Source organism: Eubalaena glacialis, chromosome 13, assembly GCF_028564815.1.
Source record: "Eubalaena glacialis isolate mEubGla1 chromosome 13, mEubGla1.1.hap2.+ XY, whole genome shotgun sequence".
NCBI lineage: Eukaryota > Metazoa > Chordata > Mammalia > Artiodactyla > Balaenidae > Eubalaena > Eubalaena glacialis.
Genome location: NC_083728.1, coordinates 64,616,688 through 64,629,766, shown reverse-complemented (window position 1 = coordinate 64,629,766; position 13,079 = coordinate 64,616,688). Strand labels below are relative to the sequence as shown.

The 13,079-nt window shown below is 47.9% G+C and overlaps 1 protein-coding gene across 2 annotated transcripts in view; it reads left to right on the top strand.

The window, feature by feature from the left end:
• Positions 1–12,425, top strand: part of EMP2 (epithelial membrane protein 2) — a 40,839-nt gene extending 28,414 nt beyond the window's left edge. For both annotated transcript variants that reach the window (XM_061209317.1, XM_061209318.1), the window contains 4 exons: positions 939–1,070; positions 3,257–3,347; positions 7,519–7,665; positions 8,874–12,425. In XM_061209317.1, coding sequence (XP_061065300.1) covers positions 993–1,070; positions 3,257–3,347; positions 7,519–7,665; positions 8,874–9,061 — 504 coding nt within the window. In that variant the 5' untranslated portion in view covers positions 939–992 and the 3' untranslated portion in view covers positions 9,062–12,425. The remainder of the gene's footprint in view (positions 1–938; positions 1,071–3,256; positions 3,348–7,518; positions 7,666–8,873) is intronic.
• Positions 12,426–13,079: the final 654 nt, after the last annotated feature.

The window sequence follows — 13,079 nt, the reverse complement described above, 5'->3', positions numbered from 1 at the left end:
GGTAGCCATAAGTTTGTTTTCTGTGTCTGTGAGTCTTTCTGTTTTGTAAATAAATTCATTTGTATCATATTTTAGATTCCACATTCAGTGATATCATATGATATTTGTCTTTGACTTACTTCACTCAGTATGTTAATCTCTAGGTCCATCCATGTTGCTGCAAATGGCATTATTTCATTCTTTTTAATGGCTGAGTAGTATTCCATTATGTATACATATATACCACAACTTCTTTATCCGTTCATCTGTCAATGGACATTTAGGTTGATTCTATGTCTTGGCTACTGTGAATAGTGCTGCTATGAACATTGGGGTGCATGTATCTTTTCAAATTAGAATTTTCTGTGGATATATGCCCAGGGCTGGGATTGCTGGATCATATGGCAATTCTATTTTTAGTTTTTTCAGAAACCTCCATACTGTTTTCCATAGTGGCTGCACCAACTTACATTGGGATTAATTTTATAAATGGTCAGATCCTTAGGAAATATTTTCCTGTTTGATCACGTTTGCTTTGTTACGCAGCAGGGCAGCAGGGACTGTGTTAATGACTACTCAGACAGTGGGCTTACTCTGGTGCTGTGAAATCCCCATGGCACTGCCTGGTGGGTGGGGGATCCGGAACAGCATTTTAGCACACACAGAGCTACTCTTTCCTGCCCTGGTGCCCGCGGTGTGCTGCTTCGAAGACTTGCCATGCTTTTCTAAATGAGGGATTTTAATTGGTCCTCACCTCTTCTCCTCCACAAGGAATATCTGGCGTCTGGATGCAACAGAGAAGAGCTTCTCCTGCCAGACTTTGTCCAGTAAAGTCTCTAGGCAAAGGAAAGATGGGGAGAGCTGTTTAAGATTTTCTAAAACCCCATGAAAAGTTGCTTATTTTTCATTTTCCTCGTGCTTTGTCACTGACAAATTTGAATTTCTTTCACCCTCTTTAGCACATCTCCTCTGGGCTTTAAACGCTACTCCGTGCGCCACCGTGCCCCGTGAAAATGTTGGTGCTTCTGGCTTTCATCATCCTCTTCCACATCACGTCTGCGGCGTTGCTTTTCATTGCCACCATCGACAATGTAAGTTCCCTTTCCTTTTGACCATCCCAGAACCCCTGGATCCTAGAGTCGGTAGAAGTAGGATTGAGAACTCCCCCAAGGTGATTATAATTTGGGGTTATCCTCCCTACCAAGCACACCTGTCTCCTCAGCCTGGGCCCGAGGACTCTTGGCCTAAGTGTGGCAGTTCGAAGCATCACATGTGTCTGGACGGGCAGGGACCTTGGTCCTCTCATCCCTGAGTCCCCCACAGAGCCTGGCAAGATGCCTTGGCTGTAGGAAGCCCTATGAGGATGTGGCTTAAATTCAGCCCTCTGCAGGTCATTTTCTTAACCGTGGCACGGTTGTCATTTGGGGCTGGATCATTCTTTTTGTGGATGTTTAGCACATCGTAGGATGTTTAGCAGCATCCTCGGTCTCTACCCACGTGATGCCAGCAGCACTCTAGCCCCTAGTTGTAATGCCCAAAACTGTCTTCAGATATTGCCAAGTGTCCCATGGGAGGCAAAATCACCCTTGGTTGAGGACCATTGCCCTAGATCTCCCAGATGACCCATCCCAGGTGATCTTTGCCCCCTCCTGTCTCTGACATCTGCTTACTGACAGGATCCCTTGTTGCCAGCCCACCCAGCCATGCTCTTCCCAGCAGAGCTCATGCTTGGAACTTTCCCCATTCTGCCCATGAGCCCATGAAAAATTTAGTTCTTTCCTTGAGTGTCCAGCTCACAGCCGTATAGCATTTCATAAATAACCTATGGGCATAGATTAACATCCCTCCTGGCAGGAAATGAAGCTTTTTACCAGAGATGCCCTATGGCCCACACCCTGATTCAAAGGCCTGGCTTCAATCCTGATGGTTTCAGACTGTGGAGACATTTAGAGTCAGAAAGTCTGCTCAGAAAGCCAAAAAGTGCACCTACAAGCAACCATCCAGTCTGGCTGCATATAGACTCCTGTCAATTAATCATCAAAATAACAACAGCACGGACCAGGACAACACCTGTCACTTAGGGAGTACTTACTCTGGCAGCGCGTATGTGCGGCCCTTTTATGTGCGTCATCTCATCTGATCCCCCCCCTCAGGTCTACAAGATAGGTCCTCTCCTGGCACTATTTTATGATGAGGAAACTGGGCCTCAGGGCATTTAGGGAGCCTGCTGGAATTGACATGGCAGGAAGTGGCAGAGCTGGGATTTGAAACGTTCCAGAGGCTCCTGGCTCTACATCCTGTAAGGATCCTGTAAGGAGTGCAGTGTTTGGGTTTGGGTTCCTGGAGGTTCTGGAAGAGCTGCCATGAGTGGCCAGGGCAGGGACCACACTGATGCTGTAAGTTAAAGTCCCGGGGACCTACCATTATTAAGTGGTTTTGCATGTGCTTTTAGAATCTTTTTCTATTGCTTTCATCTAGTCCCTTGGGATCCTGAAAAGGTCCCAGACATAGTGAAAGGGATAGATTAACATTAAGGGCAGAAAAGCCATCAGCCACAGCACCAGCTAATCCTGTGGGTGTTTCTGTTACCATGGCCCTTACTGAGAAGACACAGGTGGGCATTCTGGCCAGTCGGTGAGTCATGCGGTCTTCGTTGTGAGTTAGGAATTGCGCTTGGCACTGTCCTTAGGCACGTAGTGGGAGCTCAGTGACTGACTGTTGCCTGGATGGGCGTGGGGTTGGGGGGAGATTCCAGTCTTCGGGTGGACGGAAAGCAGAAGGAGGCCCATCCGGGGGCAAAAGAGCGGCGGGAGCACAGAGAGAAACGGAAGCCTTTGGATGGGAAGCAGGAGGGTCTTTTGTCTGATTATTTCACCCGTAACAGGCTCTCCCCGCTAGATCTCATCCTTTCCCTCCTCCCCTCCGGCATCGCCCCTGCAGTTCTGGTGGAATTCACCACCGGCTGCTCTTATCACCACCAGCTGAGCCTCACCTCCTCGTCCACGTCCTGGGAGGGCCTGGACCTTCCCTTTCAGCAGACTAGTGGAGTGGGCGTCACCTGGGAGCCTGTTAGAAATGCAGACTCTCAGGCCCCACCCCAGACCTCTTGAATCAGAATCCGCATTCTAACCAGATCCCCAGGTGACCTGCGTGCACACCGCAGGTTGAGAAGCACCGGTCCCGAATTTTCATTTACTCCTGTGCCTCACCTGATTAGGGGCCCGTGTTTTCATAATGAACGAACAGCCTTTCCCTGTGTTTCCATTTCGTGTTACAGGCCTGGTGGGTAGGAGAGGAGTTTTTTGCAGATATCTGGAGAGTATGCGTCAACAACACGAATTGTACAGAAATCGATGACTCCATTCAAGGTGGGTGTGAAGCTGATGGGAAAGCACTGAGTGACAAAAGATCCCTCGGGAGAAAGGTTTCCCTGTTGTCTGACTCCTCACCCCTCCTTCATCACAGCCTGTGCAGAGAGGGGCCTGGCTGCTGCTCAGGGCATGCTGAGCAGGGGTCAGCATAAGCTGGGGACAGGAGGGGGTGGGGAAACCAGAGGCCAGAGGGCACCAACTCCAGGAATGCTGGGCCCCACCCTTCTCTTCTCTCTTTCTTGGCCAAGCAGAGCTTCCCTCCCTCACCCCTTCTCAGCTTCCGCCCTCATCTAAAATCTTCTCCCCACACCTCTAAATAGGCTCAGAGACATCTGTGTTACTTCCCTGCATCTGAGCAGCCTAATGGGCAGAAACCTGAGAGCTGGCTCCTTTAAGAGCTGTGTGACCTTACCTTGGGCAGGTCATGTGAGTGCTCAGACTCTCAATAGCCTCAGCTGTACATGCAGGTGACAGCAATGCATCTGCCATGCCTGTCCCTGTACAGGAGCCACAGTAGACAAAAGGGCTTTGCAAATACAGAAAATCGCACCTAAAAACATGCCAACCCCTCTCCTTCACTGTGGAAGGGTTGGTTGGGTTGGTTTTCTGTTGTAGAACTGATAGAAGACGCGTTTTGGCTCCCAGTGCCTGATAAAATACTGGATGCCCAGTTAAATTTGACATCTCACATAAACAACTAATAATTTAGTATAAGTATGTCCCAAATATTACATGGGACATACTTATACTAAAAAAATTGTTTTTGTTTACCTGATATTCAAATTTAACAAACATCCTGTTTTTATGTATTGTTTCCTGGAATCCTATTTAGAGAGCAAGGGACCTTGATCACTGGGTCCTAAAGTCTCGCTATTCCATCAATAACAATGTCAACATTCATAATAAAAGCAAAAATACCAATAGAAGGCATCATTTATTGAAGGTTTACTGGGAGGCATTGGGCTAAGTCCTTTACATAAGTGACTGTTGGCCCTGTTTTAAGATGGGGAAACTGAGACACAGAGAAGAAACCCAAGTTCACAAAGTCAGGAGTAAATGATGGAGTTAGGATTCCAGTCTAGACATGACCAACTCTGAAGCCTGCATTCTAAAACACATAATGCAATCCACGCCACCTCCCCTCTGGGTCTGTTTCTCTGCTGTGCTAACCCTTGACCCTGGAAACAGCCATTCTTCCCTGTTGGAGCCCCATCGTTGCCAGGATGCCTGGTCAGCTGGGAGCACTGGCTGTGCTCTGAGGCAATGTTTCCAAGCTTCTGTCGTTTGCATACAACATCCCCTATCTGCATTTCTTACCTCTTATTTTTCTTTATTTTTTTAAATTGAAAAAAATTTTTTTTTGGCTGCACCATGCGGCTTGCAGTTCCCTGACCAGGGGTTGAACCTGGGCCCCCTGCAGTGGAAGCGCGGAGTCCTAACCACTGGACCACCAGGGAATTCCCTTATTTTCCTTTAAAATAACTAGCTGGCAAACTACCAGCCAGATTCAGTCCAATGAGCTAAGAATGGTTTTTATATTTTTAAAGCATTGTAAAAAAAAACAAGCAAAAAACCCCCAAAATAAGACAATGAACAAGGGACCGAATGGCCACAAAGCCTAGAATATTTACTGTCTGGCCTTTACAGAAAAACCATGCCAACACCTGCTTTAAAACAGTTCACTTTTTCCCTACATAAATTTAATTTAAAGGGAACTTTATCTGCCTGTTGTAAGTGACACACTGGTATGACTTACCATAAAAGAAAGAAAACATAAAAAAAAAAAACTACATTGAAAACCAAATGATGTTATTAAATTCTGAACAGATGCACTTGCCTTTTGATGGCTTTGAATCTGTTTCTGGTTCTTTCCTGGTTAAAAACCAAAACCCCCACCAACACCCAGATACTGGCAGGTGTTACAAAAGTGCAAAAGCACCACGTGTAGAGCTCCTCCTCCTCCTTGGGGTCCTTGGACGAATTTAAACACGAGCAAAGGGAACATTCCTCTCTTTAGGTGAGGTTTGGTTGTTCGGTGACCTGGTTGGGTTCCACCTACGTTCATCTCATCAGCCAACAGTGGTACATGCTGCACCCACCCCCCAGCTTTGAGAAACTCTGCTCTAAAAAAAATGAATCCATCTTTTTCTCTAAAGCCTTTGTCTTAGTCCATTCGGGCTGCTAAGACAATACCATAGATGGGGTGGCTTGAACAACAGATACTTATTTCTCACAAGGTGCCAGCAGATCCAGTGTCTGGTTAGGCCTCCCCTCCTGGTTTGCACACAGCCACCTTCTTTTTGTGTCCTCACCATGCAGAGAGCAGAGAGCAAGACAAGCTATTGTGTCTCTTATAAGGGCACTCATCCCATTAATGAGGGCTCCACCCTCATGACCTAATCACCTCCCAAAGGCCCCCACCTCCTAATACCATCTCATTGGGGGTTAGGATTTCAACATATGAATCTTTGGGGGGATACAAACATTCAGTCTACAGCAGCAGCCATGTTTTCCATATTTACCCCATCACCTGGGGTACTTGCTAAAAATACAGATTCCTGGTGCCCATCCCAGAATGACTGTATCATAATCTCAGAGGAAGAGGCCCAGGAATCTATTTTAAGAAGCCCCTAGGTGATTCCTGGGATTGGGCAAAGTTGGGAAGCTCTGCTCTAAGCCAGAGGGTCACAACCTTGGCCCCACGTTGGAATTCCCTGGGGGACTTTACATGCCCTGCCCCCCTTCTTGTCTGATCCCAACACCAGAGATTCTGATGTATTTCACCTCAGGGTAGCCTGCAGGATTTTTATTTTTAATGGAGCTATAATTTACAAACAAGGAAATGCACACTTCTTAAGGGCTCAGTTCAAAGTTTTGACAATTATATATACACCCATGTAACTATCATCCAAAGCAAGATAGAGAACATTCCCATCACCTCAGAAAGTTTCCTCGAGCCCTTTTCCACTCACTTCCCACCACCCCCTGCCCCAAGGAGCAGGGTTTCTGACTTCTGTCACCATGGTTCTCTCTCTCCTGCTCGTGGGCTTCATATGAAATCATATGGTGTGTATGTGTGGGGGTGGGGGGGGGTCTGGCTTCTGTTCTTACCGTAGGGAATGGCGAGGGGGCTAGATGCTCTCTGAGAGATCCAATGGACCAGGATCCATTGCTGTAAATGTTGGATTATGTACTTACAAATCATACTTCCCTCCAGTCAGTTTCAGGTAAAATTGAAAAAAAAAAAAAGAGGATTTGTCCTTAGGTTTTCCTCTGCAGCTTTGGGCGCTGTTCCCTCACCTGTCTTAGCTGCATCCTGGTGATAACATCCAGCCCTTACACAGGGCTCCCTTTTTGCTAGCACTGCCTGAAATCCTTACATAGTTGAGTTCATTCCATGTTCCCCCACTGATGAGGTGGGAGCTATTACTATCCCCATTTTACAGGTGAGGAAACTGAGACCCACACAAAGTGGCTCCAGTCCCTGCACTTGACCCCGTCATAGCCTCACCTGTGTCCTTCCCACATGCAGTGCCCTCCACCCAAGACCAACTCCTTTCTTCCCTGAAAATTCCCGGTGCTGAGCCCCAAGCTCTCACGCCCCACTCACTAAGGCTAATCTGAAAAAGCCCTCACTTTCCCTTTTCCTAAATAACAATCACAAGGCTCACTCTCTTAGAGGGTATTTTGTGTCCACAGAACACTTCCAGAAGGTCCCTCAGCCCCATGAGCCCTGTATCTCCAAGAATCCCTTTGGAGGTCTTTATACGGTGCAGACCCCCAATCCTGATGCAACCCATCCCATTCCAGCCTCTTGATCCAGAATCTGCCAGGTTAGAACCTGATGATTTGTACTTTAAATAAAAAACCTGACCATGAGCCAGGCACTTGGGGGCAATACCCAAACCAGGAAGACTGCAGAGTGGGTGGTTCTTGCTCCATTTTCCAGATAAGGATGTTGGAGATCATCTGGTCAATTGCACAAATGGACGCTGGAGGGAGGGGGTGTCAGGAAGACTCCTTGGCTGCCCTTGTGCTCATTCTGTGCAGATGAAAGCCTGGTGCCCTTTTGCTTCCCATCCTCCCTGCTCTGGAGCTGTCACTGTGTACCCCAGGGGCCCGGGCGGTCTGTGGTCCTCAGTCATGAGCTCTTGCCCTTTCCCCACAGAATTCTCCACGGTGCAGGCGGTCCAGGCCACCATGATCCTGTCCACCATTCTCTGCTGCATTGCCTTTCTGATCTTCGTGCTCCAGCTCTTCCGCCTCAAGCAGGGAGAGAGATTTGTTTTAACCTCCATCATCCAGCTCATGTCATGTAAGTAAAATGATGGACTTCCTGGAGTAAACACTCTCTTCCCAGCCAATCATGAGTAGAAGCCGGGAGGAGTGTGGCAGGTGAGGACTTGGAAAGGAGAGGTTGGCAGCTGTGCCACAGTGGGATGTTTTATACTTCAGACTTCAGATTTAGTTAGGGGGTCAAGAAAGGCGTCCTGAAGACATGAAGCCTGAGCTGGGATCTCTAGGGTAAGTAGGAGTTGCTGTCTTGGTACAGAGAAGCATAGGTCCCCCAAGGAAAATCTGGGTACTTAACCTCATCCTACCACTAATATCTGTCAGTGTTGGTGATTCAGTGAGGATGCTTTTGGCTGCAAGGAAGAGAAAAATCCAATAACAATGACTTCGGCCACAAAAACCTTTACTTTTTTATATAACAAATCGCTTAATGGTGGAAGGTGTCAGAGTTGGTTTGGCAGCTCAGCATCATCATCAAGAAGCCCCACTCCTTCCATCCTTCCATGCTGTCATCTTCAGAGTGTCAGTAATGACCTCATGGCCCCCAAAAGGCTGCTGCAGCTCCAGACATTCATCCTGGCCTAACAGGTTCTAAAACAGTAAGCAAGGGAAAATACAGCAACAAAAAAAATGCTTTCTCCTCCCACATCTCCCTCTTTTCAGGGTATTATATTTTTCACTGAAGGATTTTCTGTGGCCAGAACTGGGACACATGGAACCATAAACTATAGCAAGTAAACAGGAACAGGATTGCCAAGAGGGGTTGGCAGACTATGGCCCATGGGCCAAATCTGGCCCACTGCCTGTTTTCGCAAATAAAATGTTATTGGAACACAGCCCCGCCCACTCATTTATGTATCATCCATAGCTGCTTTCATGCTGCGACAGCAGAGTTGAGTAGTTGCAACAGAGACCGTACGTGGCCTGCAAAGCAGACTACTTCCTGCCTGGCTGACCGATGGCTTGGACCAATTATGACCCTCTGGGCTGAGTAGCTGGCTGCCCAAACAACATTGAGTTCAGCTAGCAAGAATGGGAAGCAAAATGGCTACAGGGTAGGCAGCAGTATTCTGCTACAAAATATTAGTTGTAATCTTTCCAAGAGACTAAAATAAATACCTACTAATAACAAAAACTGAAGTTCGTCTTCAGCTCTGACCATAGTCCCCTCAGGTCCCTGGTGCATGCTGTGGTCTGTGATTTATTTGGACCCTGGCTTTCTTCCGACAGGCCTGTGTGTCATGATTGCAGCTTCCATTTATACAGACCGGCGCGAAGACATTCACAAGAACAACTCAAGACTGTACGCCCTGACCTCGGACGGCAGCTACGGCTACTCCTTCATCCTGGCCTGGGTGGCATTTGCTTTCACCTTCATCAGCGGCCTCATGTACCTGATACTGAGGAAGCGCAAATAGAGCCCAGGAGCTGGGTCGCTTTCGCTGCAGTACAGAATCCACGTTCAGATAACCGTTTTGTATATAATCAATTTTTTTTTGTGGTTTTTCTAGCAAACACATTGTTTCCTTTAAAAGCCAAAAGAAGAGAAGAATTTTTGCATTCTTGAGATCAGAGAATAGACTATGAAGGCTGGAATTCAGAAATCCTGCCCATCCGAAAGACTCAACACAACAAAGCCAAAAATCCAGCAATGCTCAAATCCAAAAGTGTTCAGCAGGATCTTTCTTAACCATGGGGATGTAATGTGATGTGACAAGAGGCCAAGAAAGCCAGGTCTCGGGGGACATCTTCCCCTAGGTTTGGGCTATGCTGAGCCCCCCTCACCTCAGCTTCCCTTCCTGAATCTCTCTGTGTTAGTGGTAGAAGGTGGAGTGAGGGGGGTCCCGGTAAGGGAGGAAACCTCCTCAGATGTTTAGCCACGTTCTATGTGAGAAACAGGTATAGCCCCTGGTGTTCTGTCTACATCCAGACCAGAGCCCCGACCCTCCTGTAATGGGCTGGGTCCAGAAAGTGCCACCCAGATTTGCTGACAAAGTCACCTGCTTGCCTTAGGGAAGGTGAGCTTTAACCTGGGTTTCAGATTTAGGCTCACCCTAATCTCAGCATGTGACCCCTAGGGCACCTTGTAAAATGCAGGCTATCACGGTCCCTCCCTAGACCTACAGAATCAGAGTCTTCAGGGATGGGGCTGGGGAACCTGCATTTCTAACAAGCTCCTTGGTGGTGCTCAGGTGCCTTAAGATTGAGGACCACGGTCCCAGGGCCAGGTGAGCAGAGCTGCCTCACAAATGTTAAAGATCTCATCATGTCGAGATGGGGAGGTGGGTCTAGACGCCACTGGAGGCCCAAACCTTGGCCTCCATCAGCTATTCATTCTTCACTGTCTCTTGCACAGCTGCTCACATCTGGACCACCCAAACTCCAGTCCCAGGCCTTGGTCCCGATAGCCAGACACCCTGGGATGGGGGTGCAGCCTCCTCCCTACCGGAATGCAGAAGGCCTTTTCCTTCTCTTCCTGGCCTGCCTTCAAGACTGCCTGGCCTCTACTAACCCCCATTTCTGGAGCCTCAGAGGACCATTCACCATTCCTTCGTTCATCCGTCAACATAAATGATGGGATGCTTGTGCCAGGCACAGGGGAAACCATGTCGAGACAATCTCTCTCCTCGTGGGGCTCATTGTCTAGCGGAGGAGACAGATTAAAAACCAATTAGGAAAACGAATTACAAAGAGCAGTCAAGGCTGCAGAGAACACAACCAAGGATTCAGAAGAGAGGCCCGTGGGGTGGGCAGGAGGGAACCTGCCCTATGCCTGCCTGTTAAAAGCATTTAGGATTTAGATCAGCCTAAATATCACTCCACTCGGCCCGAGCAAGGTGGCACTGATGGGGCGGTGCTGTGTGCGTTACACCCGGAGAACACTTCCTTCCCTGGAGGGGCCCAGGGTCCTGACAGCGAACGAAGCCCTGGGAGGGTCCCAGATTGCCGTGGTTCTCAAACTTCAGTGGGTACAAGTGCCTCTCGGGGGATGCTGCCTGCTAGGGTCTGGGTAAGTGCTGCCAGGGATTCAGAGACTGTACTGAGGGGTAGGGCTCTGGGGAGCTGGTCCTCAGTGCTGTGAGGTGTGTGGCAATGCGGGGACCTTGGGAAGTGCCTACGGGAGAAGCTCTTTGCACCTCACTGTCTTTTCCCTTGTGTGTCGTGAGCCTGCTGCTGGGAGGTGCGCCTGGGACCCGTCTGCGCATGTCAGCACTGGCACCATGTAAATGACCTTCTGCTACGTGGGGCAGTGGTTTGCCCTCAGTGCAGTTCCAGTGGAGCTGGGGAAATGCCTCCTTTGAGTCGTTTAGGGCCACCGTGGATACCTCTTTAGTGCAGGATTGGGTTTTCTCTCCCGCTACCCATTCACTCATTCATTCATTCAGCTTCAACAGAATATTAAATGCTTACTGTGTTCCAAGCACTGTGCAAGGCTCTGAAAACACAGGGGCAAGCAAATCCAGACATCTTGCCTGAGACAGGGCCCCTCCCACAGAGGCCACCAGCACAGTACAGGGGGACATGGGGCCAGAGGCAGGACAAATGGTCACTTCTTGCCTCAATGGAAAACTGTCATTAGTCCTGTTTTGGGTAGGAGTGCGGGTCACACCCCTGGGGTTGGCAGGCTGCTACGTATACCTCGTGGAGGAAGGTGGGTCTAAGTGCCCCAAGCTTTCTGCTCACGCGGCTTTTCTATAATTCCCTGGTAGTCACAATGGAAACAAACAAAACCCCTTCGAACCAGAAATCTGGAAAGCCTTATCCCCAAGCAATGCATGAATTTCCTTCCCCAAAAAACTTCAGGAGTGAGTATCTGAAATGACCCATGGATTTTCCTGGCTGGTCTCCACTACTGTTTAGCATTCAGTACCCACGTCCATCTGTGATGCCGGGGTTTTTTGCAAAACAGGAGTGCTGCCTTTCCCCCTGTGGTGTGATGTGCCCTGGGGAGGTGGGAAAGAGGGGATGGCATGAGCGAGAAAATACCCAGCCTTCTTACCCGTCAGTAGGTTCAGCCCTTACTTGGTGCTTATGATCAGTTATTCACAGACAACAACAAAGACAATTAGCTAAGACATCCAAGAAGCGAATATTAGGACCAAATATATTACTGGTAACAACTGCATTTGAGGGAACTATAGTTTGCATATTTTAGGACATTTTTATAAAGTACTGTAATTCGTTCATCGAGGGGCTATGGATGGAGACAGACTAACTCATTTTTGTTACTTGCATTAAAATTACTTCGGGTCTCTGTTCAAATGAGTTTGGAGAATGCTTGATTTGTTGCTCTGCGTGAATGTTGCTCATACCCGAATACAGGGAAATTGGAGACATCCCCCCACCCTGCCACACACTCTCTGCTATGGGTTGTGTGCCTATGCGCATCCCTAATCAGGCTGAAGTCCTAGGATGCTCTATATTCACTGGTGATGAAGAAACCTAGACCCCCAAGCCCATACGTAAGCACACTAAACACGGTAGCTTGAATAGAAGCTGTAGCATCATTTAAAATCTGCCTGGGGGGGAATTACTAAACTTGCTAATAGTTGAAAGGTTACTTACAATACAGCAAGTTGGATAGTTTTGTATATTGGGGGGCAGTGGTGATGGGGAGATGCTAGGGAAAGGCGTAGAGGTTAAGTTTGAATCTTGGTCGGGGGACAAATGTGATTTTAGGGTAGTTAGATACTTTCTACTTAATGTGCCTTTAAAGTAGTCCATTTTCTATGTTTTGTATAATCTGAAACTGTACATTGAAAAATAAAGTTTAAAACCAAATTGCCCGGAGCAACAGACTCTAATGTTCCCAGCGGTGCCAGTATCTAGAGGAAGAAGCTGCTGTCTGGAGTGGCAAGGGGTCGTTTGATTTCTCATCAAGATCATAACATGTGGCTTTTACAGTGAGCCAGGGATGTCTGACAATTGGTCATAGGACAATTTCCCACTCCCTCTGTGGTTTTCATGGGCCAGCTTCCTGGACGAATGAGTGGCAGTGGCACAGGAGCCAACACCTTGAAGGGCCCCCATGCTTGGTTAATGATCTGCTAGCCCTGTCTTAAAATTCTGAATGATATTTGGACAAACAGCCCCACATTTTCATTTTGTGATGGTCTCCGCACGTTATGTAGCCGGTCCTGTTCTTCAGTTTGTATTTAATAAGACTTTTGCTTTAAAGAGTTTGGTGATGATGAAAATAAGACTATTGTAATAGCGCACTCTCCAGAAAAAAAAAAGAAAGAAAGAAAGAGAGAGAGAGAGAGGGAAGGAAAGAAGGAAGGAAGAAAAATTCAACCAGAGAGAGAGCGCTTTCATTTTAACCTAAGGAATGCCCAAAGTAGTAAAAGCGCTCTATCTCGGGGACCCACATTTCCTTGTCCCCACACAGGGGTTGCCGTCCATATTCTTCATGTTTCTAGATTTTTTGGGTTTTTT